Genomic DNA, 16,774 nt, shown 5'->3' on the forward strand with positions numbered 1-16,774 from the left:
CTTACTGCAGTCATGCTCATCAGCACCATCTATACAGTCTTTGTCTCCATCACAAACATAGAATGGGTCAATACAGCGATGGTCGGGACACTGAAATTGCCTGGGTTCACAAGTACCTGTGAAAGCTATTAAGAGTGACAATAAATTCAGATGTGTTTCTTTTCTCTCTTCTGAAATCAGCATAATACTGAGACAGTAGAAAGACACTATCACTAACTTGCAGCATGTAATGCAGCAACTAGTAATGATATAAATTACAAGCACTAATACATTAGTATCAGATAATTGTTTATTCATGTGTAGGCCTGGACTCATGCAAAACAAACAGAAGATCCCACTCATTGGTAAATAATGCTAAAGAAAGTATATGGAAAAACTACTGTCTTACTTGGTAAAAACTTGAGGACTAGATTAGCTGACTACACTATTAGTCATTACTGAGATCACTCATGAAGTAAGTGCTTAGAACATCTAAGCTTTAGCTGCTTTTTGCTGTAAATTGCAGTGCATGACATTATGCAGCACCATGATTATAACTATCAACAGTTGCCCCTTTTTATTTTTTTTTATTATTTTTCTGCATTCTACTTGGCTCTGGTAGTTCAAATTAGGCGTGTTTTCCACATCTTATGGACTGCAAAACATTAGTCTAACTTAGATATTAGTTCTTTCTTCCTAATTTCATTTATCACCCTTACACCAACACATATATCTATGTTGACATACAGAGTTGTTATAAAACAACAGACAGTTGTGATACTCACTGCAGTTTTTTTCATCTGACCCATCACCACAATCATTATCAGTATCACATAGCCAGATCCTAGGAATACATCGTCTATTATCACAGGTGAACTGGGTTACAGGGCACGAAGTGGGTCTTTGTGTAGGACAATGCAATTCATCACTGCCATCAAAACAGTCATGATGTTTATCACAACGCCAACGACCTGGAATACACTGTCCACTGGCACAGGTAAAAGCTGATGAAGCACAAGTATTGTCTAAATAAAAAAAACAAAACAGGAGGACACTTTCATAAAGATTTCCAAAACCTGCCTTCCCTGCCAGAGTATTCAGTACATTTAGTACACTTACAGAATGTCCAAAATATGCATCAAATTCTAAAATCCACATTGGTTAAAATGAAAATGTATGTCATGCCAATGTGCTGCAGAACTGAACAGAATACTTACAAGCTTTTTTAAACTGCAAGAATCAATAAAAAACTAAATTGTTAAGCACTTCAAAACAATCTAAAGAACAAGAAAAATAACTTCTTCAAGTAACCATTTGCTTTATATATATTTGCAAATATATATATATATTTGCATTTGCTTTCCTTTTCCCCAAAATATGTTCTAGTTATTCTAAAATAGCCCACTAGTAAGAAATAGAGTTTATACCTTAGTCATACTAGTCATATGCATTAAGAAGCACATTTTATTAATATGCCCTATTTTCTTGTTTGTGATTTAAAAGAAAGAATTAATTCTGAAGAAAGAAGCAGCAAATATGTCATAAAAGCCAAGAACTCTTTAATATCTTATCAACTATAATTATCCCACTGTTCTTTCAATTTACTTGATCAATAAAATATTCTGTGAGACACAGCAAAACCAGGAAATGAACCAATGTGCTTTTAATCCACTTCACTGTACAAATCCTGATGTAACAAATAGTTCAGAAGTGCCCAAATATAATGAAAACCATAAAATTTCTGTTCAGATTTTAAATGAAATAAAAGGTGCTGCTCTAATCTTACAGGATGGTTAGACAATGCATATGGTTTTGTTATTTTTCTTATGGTGCTATTTTTTAAATGACTTCATCTTTATTAAGATGGTTTGTCCTTCCTCATGCATCAAAATAAGACAAGTGATATTCCACTATCTTTCAAAATTTACAAAAACTAAGATAAAGGCAACGTTTTTCTTTAGAAGATAGATTTTTGTTACTCTGTAAACTGAATTTTGAGAACTAGTGAGATATGAATATTTTCATGCATTCTTTGTGGCCAGTGTTGAATCCTGTATTCCCATGATTTATCCGAATAATTTCCAAAGTAACTAATCTCCCAGGCAGATTTCAGGATTTTTCCATAGATGCAACCCTAAAAAATTGGGGTTTATTTCAACAAAATCAGACTGACCCATCAAACTTTCTGAACTGCAAACAATAAATACTGTCAATTACAGGGATTACTTACTTGAAGAACCACAGTTTTGTTCATCACTGTTATCGTGGCAATCATCAACACCATCACACTGATAGTATCGAGGCACACATCTTCCATTACCACAGGAAAATGAGTAGGAGCCACACTGCAAAGTGGGTGGCTCATTGGATGGATCTTCAACACATGTCAGCTGATTTGAAGCCAGCTTCATGCCATAAGGACAACCACAAACTCTCTGAAAATTTGGTACTGGGAAGCAGAAATGGCTGCAATCTCCGTTGGGATTTGTTCCTCTATTACAGTAGTTAGAGCCTTAAAAAGTGATAGAGAAGATCAATGTATACACTACTGATAACAGCTTGGAAACTATTAAAAGTGCACAGTAACTGTGAAAGAATATTTTACAAAAAAAGATGCTGTAGCAAATCCTGGTTTTGTATACACTGCAAAACAGGGTCAAGTTCACTTACAGTAATAGTAGTAGTAAGTCATAATAATAAGTCCCACATTCCATATACTCTTCATTGACATGAATGTTTATGGAAGCCAGAACATACTATTAAATTTCATCCAATTTTCTGCCAATTTTCCACAACTGTCTGGAAACAAGAATACTACCACATATGAGGACCTTTGAGCAAGGCTGGGAGACCTGATCCAATCTTTGGACACCAAATAGGTGGTGAGCCTTAGCACATAGTTTGATCATAAGTTTGATAAGTACATTGAGTGTTTTATTAAATTAATCACAATACCAAATCCTTGGTTTAGATCACAGAACTGCATAGAATTCAGCTGTGTAAAGATGAAAAAATTAGAGACTTATGCACAGTGATTACTTTAAGAATAGTAGTTTGATTAATAAATGTTTACCCAATTCTTCAAAATAAATAGTTCAGCTTAACCAAAACTTCTACCAGAAAAAGAGAAATACAAGGTTGTAATTGGTGATTCAATTACACAAAATACCATGGAATCATAATTTCCTTTTAAGGGGTTATTAAATAAAGTAACCAAGTGGTGGAGGAAAACTGCATACAGTCACAAAACAGTGAAATATACAATGTGTGATTTCAAGTGCCTGTGCTGCCTCCCCTGCATGTCAGTTATGACTCAGTAAAGCCATTTCTAAAATTGAGAGCAGAACCTGCTGTCCTGATGTTTTGTCTCTTATTCCCTATTTCATGTCTTTCACCTGTACAACAAAAGAGCTCACCTATTTGGGAATGAGCATCATATGCTTTAACATGCATAATGTTACTAATGCCCCTCCTTATAATAGTCATTTCTCCTCCATCAGACTTCCTCACTCGAACTATTCCACCAAGTCTCCAATCAGTGAAATAGGCATAACCTGTTTTGAAAGACATTTAACATATAACAATTACAGAGCAATATGACATAAAAGATCAAGCATAATGAGAAAAAACTGCAAGGGTTTGCATGTAAATTTAATAATTTTTCATAATTGCTTCATGACAAAGACAAAAGGACTTTTATCACTAGTGCAGTCAAAGTGAGTCCTTCAGTCATAGGCAGACATAACTTAGAACAAGCCCTCTCAGATTTCAGTTAAATTGAGATATAACAGACTCAACTGACATTTCAAATTCCAAGGCAATTTTAAAAGTCATTCATTAAGACAACTTTCCAGAAAATTTTAGAATATTTTTGAAGATATTTTTACACATAATCAAAAGGGGTCAGATGCTGACATCTTTTTTCGCACACAACATACATCCAGTGATAAACTCTACAGACAATTAATAAAGTCCTGAAATTACTGATCATCTCTAGGGAGGTGATCTACCTTGTCTGTCCACCATGAGTAGCCCACCTAGGAAGCTATAATTACTACGGCATATCTGCCTTCATGCACTAAAAGAGTTACCTGATCTGCCTCAAATTATTTAAACACAAATATACATTAAAAGTCCTATAAACGAGCAAGAAATACTAAATATATATGTATTTAATAGAAACTTTCAACATTGCTTTTTATAGGACAAGCAGTATTGCAAAGGCCATGTTATTTTACCTCACATACTCACAGATCATCATATGAAAAAAAAAAAAACCCCACCCCTGTAATAATAATAGATAATATTTTTCAATGCCAGACTTACCTCCAAAAATAGTAAGGCCAAATGGGTGAGTCATCTGAGTAATACGTTCAAGAGTCCGTCTGTCCAGCCCATCAAAGGTGCTGTGCTCTATTTTATCGAAAAAGGCATCCACCCAGTACAGTCTTAGAGAACTAGAAATAATGAAAATGTCATATCTCTTCAAATGACATTATGTTGATTAGGAAGCACTAACATTTTCTCAAATAATAATCTTAAACCTGACAAGACGCTATTGTGGGGAGGGATTCTGGGGGGGTGTGTGAGGGATTCTGAGAAAATCTTACATTTTACAAGGCTTTTCAGCAAATTGAAAAATAAGCTCTTCAATACAAAAGTGCCAGTGCATGCAGTCTGACACAATTCCTTTATTTTTAATCCCTAACAGTTTAAAGGAAGAAACACATTTGCTCAAAAAGTTTCTCTGTCTTCTGTGTTGTCCTTACCTCCAGTCAATGGCTAGGCCATTAGGCCAGCCTAGCGTTGTATTCACAATTGGCAAGGCATGGGATCCATCGCTCCAGGCCCTCATGATTTTTGCAGGACGGAACCAATCTGTCCAGAATATATACCTGAAAGGACACATCAGAAGTCACATAAACCCAATGATATAATGTAAGTAAACAGAGCAAATGTTTGAACAGCATTAACATTCTTCTTTGTACCACATCTTCACATACCTTAAAAAAATACAATTTTATGTTGAACCTCTCCCTCTCCTCAATCGATAGTGGTACCAACAATTAATATTTATCCTGTGCAAAACAACTTCCAAAATCTTTGGAAGTGGTTTGTCCCTTTAGATAGAAAATATCCATAACTTTGTTAAAATTGTTAAGGATTCCATTTAAGTACTGACAGGGAAGAAGAATGAAGCAAAAATGCATTTTCCAGGTAATACTTGCAAGTAAGCATGAATATTACAAAGAATTTTCTCCTGATCCTTTTGACTTATGCCTATAGTCAAAGAGTTAAAGCTAGTGTTAAATAACTTTACAAAGCAGTGAACAAAAAAGGTTGGGATACCCAAGGGTCCAAGTTCAACGCTATTCTTATTAAATTACTTCCAAAATGGTGTATTTGGTTACTAAACATGAAAATTCAATATCCAAGACTTAAGAAATTCAGTAGTATGGCAGTAGGAAGCTTAACTATGCTGTGAAAGAAACACTGTTTTGGCATGGCCAAATAACACAGAATGTTGAACTTGAAGTTAAGCATTTCCATCAGAGAAAAGCAGGGCTTCATTTTATATACACAGAATCACATATTGTAAGGTCTGTATCAAATACAGCCAGTAGTATCAAATATGTTTCAAATAAATTCAGCTAGAAAAACAATAAAGGAGCCAAGGTTAGCATTCTGGGAACTGAAAGTATATTAAAAATAATTTAGAAAACTTTCAACTATAAGAAATAGCTTTCTAATCTGAGTGATACAAAGAAACAAAGTTCTTTTGCCTGTTTATCAACACACAGCAGTAAAAGAAAAAAACCTGGTGCTTTTAAAGAGAATTCTTTTGAGTGCTTCTTTCATCTGGAATCTGTATCACCTTACCCCTTCCTCTGGGTGCTGAATTCTAGGCCAGAATAAAACAAACAAAATAAAGACAAGAGAACTGAAAAGAGATGGTATTTTGGAAAAGAACAAAAATCCAAACAGAAATCCAGAATGAGATGTAAACCTAACCTCACCAATTCTGCTTAAACCATCTATTTGTTTGTATAGTTTGAAGTGAGAATCAAACCTAAACTTACCCAACAACAGGATGAACCACTATTGATCGAGGATTATTTAAATTCTGAACAATAGCTCTCCTAGATTTATCTGCCAGCCTCATCACACTAATGCTCCTGTATCGAGGGTCTGTCCAGTATAGATTCTTTGAGATCCAGTCAAAGGCCAAATCTTCAACACTTTCCACTCTATTAGCGGTCAGGATTTCTCTTCCTAGAATTTAACACACATGATTGTAAGTGTTTAGGAACAGAGGAAATAACATGAATGCAATATTCTGTTCACAAAACTAGTGGCTTCCCTTCGTAAAAATGCTGCCTCTGTGCTACTTAATATAAAGACCAATAACCAAGCAGAGCTGGGGGGTTGGGCCCTTTGCTCCAGGCAAAGGAGGTGTATGTTCAGGAACACACATCCAAAAGAGGAGAAATAAAGACTAGCCAAAGATGAGAGAAAACTCTAAGTTTACACTGAGAGGAGTTTTATGAATGAAGGTCATTAATGTCAGTGCAGTAAGGACATCTTGCTCAACAGCCAGACCTCACCTACTCTTCGGATAGTAATGGTCAGCTGCAGTCTACTATTACCCTGACCCAAGGCAGTAAGCAAGCTCAGAAGACTATATGCTCACTTAATATGTGTTTGATTATTATTATAAATTGGAGAGAAATATTCTTCACACTACCACAAATAGGACTTCCAAAAATCTCACCACTGTAATGCTCTTTTTCTGTATTACAGTATCCTAACAAGCGTCATGCTCACCGGATAGGGAAATTAAAAAGAGAAGCTCAGTTTCATATTACTGGAAGGCATACTAGTCTGCATAAACAGACTAGTGATGACAAATAATAGTTGTGAGAAGTGCTACAAATAGTTAATTCTCAAGCACATTTAGCAAGTTTGTCAAAGAACAGGAGACTTCAACGAGCTTAACATGGGTTGAACAAACATTTTTGGCAAACATTTTCCAGATTACTGGGGTGACACTGAGATTTATCTGTATATCTCACAATGTGACTTTTTGTGCTTCTTTTTAGAAATATATATTCTGCTCTCCTTACCACAATTTATCTACAGTTCCTAAAACTGATTCTCACCTGAACCATCAGTTTTCTGTTTATAGATCATGTCTTTACTTGTGTCTGAAAAAAAAATGGTGTCATCCTGAGCACAGAAGTCAATTCCAACAAAGTATGAAGGGCTCCCTGTTACAGGTATGATCACATCTTCCTGGGTAGAGAGATTGAATGGGATCCCTCGCACTGCCAGCTGGGATGAAAATAGCAGGAACTGCTGCACAGCTGCAAAAGAACAGATCAGACACAGTCTTTACTTATTCACAAGGTGAGACCTAATTAATTAACTGTATTATTAACTTAATTAATTAATTAACTGTAAAGTTTTATTTTCCTTTGGCAACACTAATAGCCTGGAAATAGAAAAAAGAAGAATGAGAAAGTAGGAATTTAAATACACACAGACCTAAAAACTGAAGAAAAAACCAAAACCCAACCAAGAATATTAAGTGACATGGTCAGGCATTCCTCTTGCTTTCTTACTGTGGTCCTAATACACCTTAACAGAAAACATTATCCCTATGGAAGCAGAAATCATCTTCTGTGTTCACCTCTTTACAATCATCTATAAAAAAATAACTCACAGGCTTTGTGGAGCCAACTTATAATCAGACTATATCTAAGCTAGCCAGATAAATGCATGGTTAAATAGTAAAACTATAGACAACATACCCGGCTTAATTTGCCAATAGATACACATGGTGAACCTCCCATCAGTGACCATTCTGCACTTGAACAGGAAGCAGCAGATTGCTGATGGAAGCCCACAGCTCCAAAACTGAAACTCTTATTCTTGCCATATGTGTTCAAAGGGACAAGACCAACCTAGTCTGCACATTACTGCACAGGAAAGCAGGCCTACATGTTCAGAATAATGCAAAATCTGCATATGAGCAAGCATCCATGCTTGATTTCAGGACTAAGAGCTTAATCATACAGCTGTCTACACATATTCCATATCTAACTCTCTTAAAATGCTCATAAAAGGTAGTGAGTTTAAATTGTTGTGGCTTGAAATGGTCACCAGAAATTATTACATTTAAAGATGTCAACAAGAGTTGTGATGGAAAAACATGGAGTGCTTGGCATATTGAACCCACAAAGCTATTGAAGAGAGGAAGGATATTCTAGAAATAACTCTAGAGCTAATGGAATAGTGTTATTTCTAACAGTCATAAGGTATTTTCTTACCAACACAATGTCGTCCATCTGCATGTAGATCAAAGCCCAGTATACATCTGCAACGATAACCTAGTCCATCATTATCTGTTTTGTGGCTGAGAACACAGATTTGTTCACATCCCCCATTATTACTTCCACAAGGATTTCTTACTGGAAAATAATACAGATAGGATTATAACTTCATCTATTAACCTAATGGCATCATTATCTTGATTTTTCAGAATTTTTTCAACATCCACAATAAAACATGTGGACTTTGTAGGAACTACATCACATGGAAATCATACACCACCAGTTCTGCCCTGGAATGTACTGAAATCACATCAGAGCTAACTGGCATTCAAGGTATTCAGCTGTGTACAGAGATACTCAGCACACAGCATTAAGGCCATAATCTGGACTATAGTTTTCTGCATATAGATCTACTTCAGAATTATATCTCACAGAATTCATTCACACTGGTAGCCTTTTCCAACTGCACCTTCATTGCACTGTTGAGGAAAAAAAAGTCCCAAACACCCATACTGCTCATAAGCACAAGGTTGACTCTTCCAAATATCAATACATTTAATAAGGTCCCCCGCTCCAAATGTTGCATCCAACAGTTCATTAGCTATGGGAGCTGGATGAAACACTGTGTGATAAAAACCAGTCCAGTTTTACAATACAAATTTATGTATTGTAATTATTACTTCTTTACAGCAAAATAACAGTGTCTCATAATTTTTACCAACTTCTAGTAAGATAGTTGCTAAACCTCCCTTAATAATCTACTTACTGTCTTACCATATGGCTGCCTGGCCGCATGGTAAACTGTCACTCCATAAGGTCTCAGTGAAGACTGGTAGATCACTTGAGGGTTAGATTCTGAAAACTTGTTAGCTTTCACCACTGCCATTTTGGTCCAATCAGTGAAATATACATTGTGTTCAAATAAAGTGATTCCATATGGATGAGGAATCAGTGAGCCTCCATGAGCTATTGTTCTCCTGTTATAAAGATGGTTTTAAAATTATTTACAAAATATTATCTAGAAAATAACTTTATTAACAGAGGAAAGGATACAGGAGTATTAATTCATTCACTGGCTTTTGCTTCTACATAGAAGCTGCCAAAGTACAAATGAAAAAGACCAAATGAACTGAAGAAATGAAGCTAAATATACAGGGTAAATAAACATAAAAGATACAGCAGTGAAAACAGAGCAATCAAAAGTGTTAACAATTTCCAAGAAAACACAGTGAGAAAAGACAACAACTCAAAAATGCACAAAAATATTCATAATTACTGACAGAAAATTAGAGAAAGAGACCAAACAGAGGAAATGAAAGACATCTGTAGCAATTTGAAATATTCAAGCAGCTTTGAATGTAAAAAAACCCCACCACACTTTCTTTGGCTTGAACTAATCACCCATACAAAACCAAAGAAAAGCAAGTGCTAATAAATTGTATCTATTCTATGCAAGATATTGTGACAATGTTTTTATGGATAAATATTAGGAGATAGAGAGACACATTTAAGTCCTCACACAATACATAACAATAACACTACAATATTATTTTCATGGAGTCATGAAGGAAGGTCTACAAAATCAGATGAATTCTACAGCTCTACTCTACGAGTTTCCCAGGTGATATAGGTTCATGCAGCAGGCATGCAAGATGTGACACAAGTGGACAGTAAGCTATATTTTAACATTCTTTGCAGACTATGCCATTGGCTCTTGCCCACGTGCACAACATCTACAAGATTTTTGGTGTTGCTGTGAGTGATAAGTTTTTATCTCCAAAAACTGGAGATTTTACTAAACACATTCTTGTCTTACTAAACCCTGATAAAGGATCAAAGTCACCAGCATTATTTTTATAATTTTGTAAGTGAAAAAATACATTAAGCAATAAGCCTGTCAAATGATCAGAGGACTCTTTTTCAAGTCAATATGTAGGAGGCACGCTAAAGGGGACAATTTTTTTCTTGTGCTTCAGTAACAGAGATTAATCACAGATGCAGAGATAAGCAGGCTCCTGAACGCTATACTATAAGACACAGTCCCATAAAAACTCAAGGACTCCATTCTTGCATGCTGTGATATAGTTTCCCCAGCATCACAATAGGGTGAGTGATAATTTCTGACAGCAAAGATTTATAAAATGTAAGAAGAGCACTTGATACCCATTATACAAAGTGGTGCTTTGGAGTGGAATATTTCAAATAAATTCATTCATGAAAAAGATGCAAAGCAATGATGATGGAAGACAGTGTATATAATTCAAAAATAATAAAAAGCAAATGCTATAAAAACGTGTACTGTAGTGGTGGACTATAAAAAGTACATTATAAAAGAAGTGCAATAGGTATTCAAGGTAGAAAAAGGACAAAGAATGATGGAGGAAGTAAGGATTGTCTAGAAATAGCATGACACCATCGATATGAAGGTGCGTCACATTCATTATGTTGTAATTTTCATCCTTTGTGTATCTCATTTGGTTAGACAAATCTTTCTTTGAACTAGATACAAAATAATCAGTGTACCTGTAACCTCCAAGGAATAATATTTCTCCTACCTTTGAAGCCCATCATAAGTTACAGTCTCAATGTAATCAAACCGGCTGTCAACCCAGTAAAGTCTCTTTGATACAATATCCAGAGTTATTCCAGCAGGCCAGCCTAATTTTGTTTTTATCAAATCCTGACGGTTTGTGCCATCCATGAAGGCCCTTTCCACTTTAGGATCACCAGAAAGACTATCCCAGTCTGAGAAAAACAAATAACTAAAGAGAAAAAAAAAAAAGTCCCATGTTTCCTTGAGATTTTACAAAAACCCAGCATTTTACATGGAATTTAAAACTAGCACCCTTTCAGGACAGAACTTGATTCTCAGCCGGTATACGATGAAAACACACTTTATACCTCCTGCCCAAGAAGTAATTTGCATTTTCTTTTATAGAATGAATCTAGAAAGAAACATGCTTTCACCCATAAGACCTTCAGAAATACTGAGTGTCCTTAGTAAAATACAGACTTAAGTGTGTGGCCAGAAATAAACCAGTGACAAATAGATGCATCATGAAAGCAGCATCCATCACTACAAGTTGCATGAAATTCCTGTTCCCATTCTCTGAGGATCCAAGTTTTCATGGCTCACATATATTTTTGAAGCCTGTTGGGTTGGGAAACACTAGCTTCCCTGGCTTCACTCCAGCATTTTATTTCAGATAGTAGAAGGTCTGTGGATGGTATCACAACAGAAATCTTTCAGGATAACTTCTACTCTTCTGCAGGGCAATTTCACAGTTCCCCTGTTTTCAGAGCTGCTCACGCACGTGCAACACTAGCAATAAAAGAAATTCTGCACATTGGGAATAAAAGCAGTGCACAGCCCTCCCATAACAATTTAAGGTTTAGAATAGATTAGGATAGAATGTAAACGTTTAAAACATTTTATATCTGAATCTAAAATGACCACCCTAGCTATTTCTTAGTTCTTTTGCATGAGAATAAAGGAATTTCTGACAACTTTTACCATTACCTGACATGTATCACTTACCCAACAGTTGGATCAAGTGCTATTCCTCTAGGATTTCCAAGATTTTCAGCAATAAGAGTCACACGGTTTGTTCCATCCAAATTAACCATATCTATTCTGTTCACACTGGTCTCAACCACGTATAGTTTATTGTTAACCCAATCCACTGCTAGGTTTTCAGGTGTGTCAACTGAAACATTTAAAACTTCTTGGAAATCAGAGCCATCGATATTAACAGAAAAAACCTGAAAACAATACAAATATTGTCAGTGCCCACATGATGTTTTGCTAATCACAAGACACATGGCACTTGTCCTTTATCATCACATTGAGCACAGATCCACAATTGGCCACTAGATACAACCAAGTCACCCATTAAGCTCTGCCTTAGCTTAGAGTTTTTTTGCAAAAATTTGGAAAACAATGCAAAAACTACAGGAAGCTTTCCTTCAACTAGCATTTCTGCAAAATGGACAAGGTAACAGACTAAAACAGCTTTGTGCTTTAGCAAACATGACAAATTGCTGTACAAAAAAAAAAAACCAAAACACCAAAAAAACCAAACCAACAGATGAGGAAAGTGCATCTTGCTTTCCTGGAATCCAGCAAAACCCAGTATTTGCATTAATTGAAAACAAATGAACATGCTTTAGCAAATCTCTCATCAGTGACCAGAAACGACAGAGGGAGCTCTTACTGCACCAACCACTAAGGGGAAATTGCAAAGTGAAGAAGGGAAAGCTCTCCGTCCTGACAGAAAGGAGAAGGCTCAGCATTGCATCTGGTCTCCTTTATTTAAGGCTAATTTTAACAGCATCATGCTCAAGAAGAAATAGTGTTGTTATCTTAACAGCAAGCTCAGAGCTACGGGAAGCAAACAGTATAAACATGATAATTTTATATACACAGTAATCACGTGTTTATAACACTGGGTAATATGAAAAGCTAGGAATCATTATCACTTTTTTGAAACAACAGCATGAGGTTTGGAATGTATTGAAATGAAAATACAGATTATCACAAGTAAATGTATGAAAGAAAAATTAAGAGCTGAAATAGTTGTATCATTTTAAATATCCTTCAGATCCAGGTAACAATAATCAAGGAAAACCATTTAACTGCCTATTCTGTTCTTTGGAAACTTTGTTGACGGAAGAGCTTATGGGCATTAGGTTATCAGACAGTACACTAAATGAGATAAAGATGACACAGAACACAACCCACAATTTTCTGGCTTAGTTTACATCTTAATCTACAAAAAAAAAAAAAAAAAAAAAAAAAAAAGACAACCAAAATAAATCCCCTAATATTTTTATTTTAAGACGTCAGGTGGAAATATGGATCATATAAGAAAATTCTTAATGTCACTGTTTTCACTGGGGTATTCTAGCCAGGACTTAATTAGATTAATTAATCCTAATTAATTAATTAGGATTTAACTATATTGGGGCAGATGAAAAGCCAGTCCTGGCCATCTGGGCTGTGCAGTGAAAAAAAACCATATTATCTTTTGTTTATACCTTTTACAGATATAGCATAAATCTCCTGTCTCATGAAATTTCAGATTTAACCCTGACTTAATTCAGCCATTGTCAATGCAATTGCAGTAATGGGAACCCACTGCAGTGAAAATAAAAATGCCAAAATTGTGAACAAGTCAAAAATCGTGCATACAAATCCTGTCCTACTTGACAGCCATGCCATGTGCTTTCCAACAGAACCAATGTGGCACTATAGTAGAAACTATAGCTTATGTGTAGGTTCAGAATAACAACAGTGACACCAAACTGATCCATACATGGTGTCAGCAGGAGGCAGGCCATAGATTCTCCTTCACTTTGCATGACAATCAATATGGGGTGAAGATTGTGGCGTTTCAGCATTTGACCTAGGACTTTTTTTGCTTCAAGTTAAGCACAGAGAAAAAGAACAAGAGTGAAGTCCAACATTCACAAGGGTCTCCAGACTGTTTTTTAAAATTACTCTGTTTTACTGTATCTTGAAGATAAAATATTTCCTCTTAAAAAAAAAAAAGTAACAAAATATTGGCTCATTACACAAAATACTGTCAATATTTGTTATCCAAGCTCAATTACAGTGCCATTTGAAGTATATGAAGAAATCTGATTTTTATCATCTTGGACAGCACACAGCTTTTACATTTTAAACGATCATGTTTCAAAAAATTACCAAGAAAAATTTGTTCTGTTTTGAAAGAATGTCTACTATTTCTCTTAATTAGTTTTTTGGACTCCATCTCAAGTAAAATTAAAAGTTGCTCAAGACATTCACATATAATAGGATTCTTTGTTTAATATGTCACATGTAATAGTATAGCTTGAAAAATGCGGTCATTAACATAAAACATTTCAAGGAGCTTTTTTGTTAGAAAACAAAAATACAGCCAGCTTCTGCTCTCAAAAATGAAGGCCTATCAACACATTCTGCCTCTTGCAGTTCTCTACTTCCACATACACAAAAATATATTCTTCTTGAAATTTATACCCACCTTATCTTGCACTGTATCGGTCCAAAAGATTCTGTGCAGGTAAAAGTGGAAGTCCACTCCAACTGCAACCCCACGATTCTGAGACTGCACCAAAGTACGAAAACTTCTTCCATGAAGATCTCCAATCAGTAAATCACGGCCGTTGGAAAAAATAATTGATGCAACACCAGCTGAAAGCAGGGGTGACAAATATATGACTACTCTGCAGGCAAGCTATTTTGCAAAGGGGCATTGAAATATACACATACTGGTTCATACACACTGGACACAAAGGTTTAAATAGATGCTCAGACTACAATCTGTATAAATGTTTCTACGTGAGTACTAACTTGCTTTGATTTGCCTTTGGTTTCTAGACTTGGAGCAAACCAGGGAGGAATATGTATTAAAAGCCCTACCATGTAAAACTTTTACAAAACCCCTGCGCATCTAAACTCAAAAAGACTATTTCTACTCTTCTATTTCCTTGCTTTAGCTCCTTTAAAGTATAAACTTTCTTAAGATTTTTCTGCCCCATAAGATTCAGATATTCCTTGATTCTAGAAGGCAGGCCATGTTTCTTATCTTTTTATGTACTGCTCTATCCTATCCACCTTCTTCATTCTCTCATCTCATCAGAAAATCTTTGCTGTATCTTACAGTAGAAGATTCCAGCAAGTCTTTGAAGGAAAGCTCACTTTCAAAGTAGATACCTGTTGAAAGGCTTGGTGTAAGTCTGACAATAATATATTTAAGTCCAAATCCTATTCACCCTATACATAAAACCCTCTCCAATTAAAGCAAAAATGAATCCAGGGAAACTAATTTAGAGCAGGTATGAAATCCCCCCCTTAATAATATAGAAAATCAACACTTTACAAACAACTCACTGGCCCAAAAGTCACCCTAATTTGAATGGAAAGCTTCTTGTGAAAAAATTTTCTGGAAACAGAACAATCTTTCCCAGTGCTGGCATATGCATGCCTTAATACAGTCAAGCATATTTCATTAGCTCAAAAATTCCCTATTTTTTGAGGATATACTCAGAAAATTGTGAGATGGTGACTGCTCTGCAGACATGGCTGAAGAAAGAAGGAAGGGGGAGGGAACTGGGCAGTTCATGCTTTTCTAAGAAGCATGACTGCTAATCAGCTATGCCAAGCAGGGACTCCCATTCCCACTGAGTTCCTGCAGGCAGGAATACCTGCCTCACACAAAAGCCTGTTAAGCTATTACACCGCCACAAAGAAGGGCTTCCCAGGGCTGCTTTCAGAACAGAGCAGGAGGTGAACATCCAGGAGCAGCTGCCTACTGTTGATAAGGAACCACACTCCTTGTGAGGCAAGCGTTCTTGCAGAGTTGAGACTCTGGGACACTAGAAGCCAGGAGCATGGTAACCCTCACAGGCAAGTGTCTGATCTCACCATTCAGCAAACCCATCTTCTTGCATGGCACAGTCCTTCTAGAAAAAGTGAGGTTTCCTGATTTCTTGATCCCACCGAGTTCCACAGAGAGCAGGTCAGGAAACTGCCTCCCACAGGAGCACAATTTTATATATTAAGGAGGGCTCTGGCAATGACCTCCCAACTCTGCAGAAATCAGGAATGCTGAAAAAATGCTGGAGCCTAGAAGACATTGTTTTGAGGATAAGCAGCCCTGATAAGGCAGTCTGGTCCACCAGCCTACAGGTGCCAGCAGATGCAGAGTCTCTTGATAATTGCTGATGTTCTGAATGCTGAACTTAAGTCCTTAAGGCCAGAGTTGTTAAAATCAAATACAGTTGTATGGCATAGCCATGAAAACTGCCCCATTGTATCTAGCTCTATCTATTAGTCGAACAACAGCAAGAGACTTGCACTGCTGCACACTAACCTGAAGTGTTGGCTCGACAATGCCGATGATGCTCTAGGAAATAACCTTCCACACAGTGGCACTGGTGATGTCCCACACGATCTTCACACAGCTGGTCACAGACACCCCACATTTTGCAGTCATCAAAATCTGTCAAGTGAATAAGGCATATTTATAGGCAATGTTTTTATAAAAGGGATGCCATTATATTTGGGAAGCTCCAAGTTTGTCCTCTCTGCTCACTTTATAACTCTTTGCAAAACTGTGGCATGAGAAAAGAGGTTTTGCATGTTTTTCTATGGATGTTTCAATTTTCTGTTTCTGGATAACAAAACAACTGATGTTTGCTGCTCAGGGACCTACCCACGCCCTCCCACCCCCACCAAAAAAACTCCACACCTGTCAGGAGCAGAGGAAAAATCATTAGAAGGGATGTCATTGTCTACTTTCCACAATACAGAGTATGTCTATGCAGTATTCTTCCTGCAACAGATCTGTACACTTCATACACACACACACTCTCAGCTGGCTTTAAGCCAACTCTGAAGGGGAGCCCTACCTTTATGTTAGTGCAGTACTCAAGCTAATAAGTCCTGCTAAAAGGCA

The 16,774-nt window shown here is 36.4% G+C and overlaps 1 protein-coding gene across 7 annotated transcripts in view; it reads right to left on the bottom strand.

Annotated features, from left to right (window-relative positions):
• Positions 1–16,774, bottom strand: part of LRP2 (LDL receptor related protein 2) — a 135,074-nt gene that overhangs the window by 79,498 nt on the left and 38,802 nt on the right. For all 7 annotated transcript variants that reach the window (XM_069781328.1, XM_069781327.1, XM_069781325.1 and 4 more), the window contains exons 10-23: positions 16,190–16,318; positions 14,339–14,508; positions 11,851–12,074; positions 10,868–11,074; positions 9,087–9,289; positions 8,310–8,450; positions 7,140–7,343; positions 6,060–6,252; positions 4,749–4,874; positions 4,306–4,436; positions 3,396–3,533; positions 2,210–2,491; positions 765–1,004; positions 6–125 (exon numbers count right to left, since the gene is read on the bottom strand). In XM_069781328.1, the coding sequence (XP_069637429.1) occupies positions 6–125; positions 765–1,004; positions 2,210–2,491; positions 3,396–3,533; positions 4,306–4,436; positions 4,749–4,874; positions 6,060–6,252; positions 7,140–7,343; positions 8,310–8,450; positions 9,087–9,289; positions 10,868–11,074; positions 11,851–12,074; positions 14,339–14,508; positions 16,190–16,318 (2,508 nt within the window). The remainder of the gene's footprint in view (positions 1–5; positions 126–764; positions 1,005–2,209; positions 2,492–3,395; positions 3,534–4,305; positions 4,437–4,748; positions 4,875–6,059; positions 6,253–7,139; positions 7,344–8,309; positions 8,451–9,086; positions 9,290–10,867; positions 11,075–11,850; positions 12,075–14,338; positions 14,509–16,189; positions 16,319–16,774) is intronic.

The sequence above is a fragment of the Haliaeetus albicilla genome, chromosome 4 (assembly GCF_947461875.1).
Source record: "Haliaeetus albicilla chromosome 4, bHalAlb1.1, whole genome shotgun sequence".
NCBI lineage: Eukaryota > Metazoa > Chordata > Aves > Accipitriformes > Accipitridae > Haliaeetus > Haliaeetus albicilla.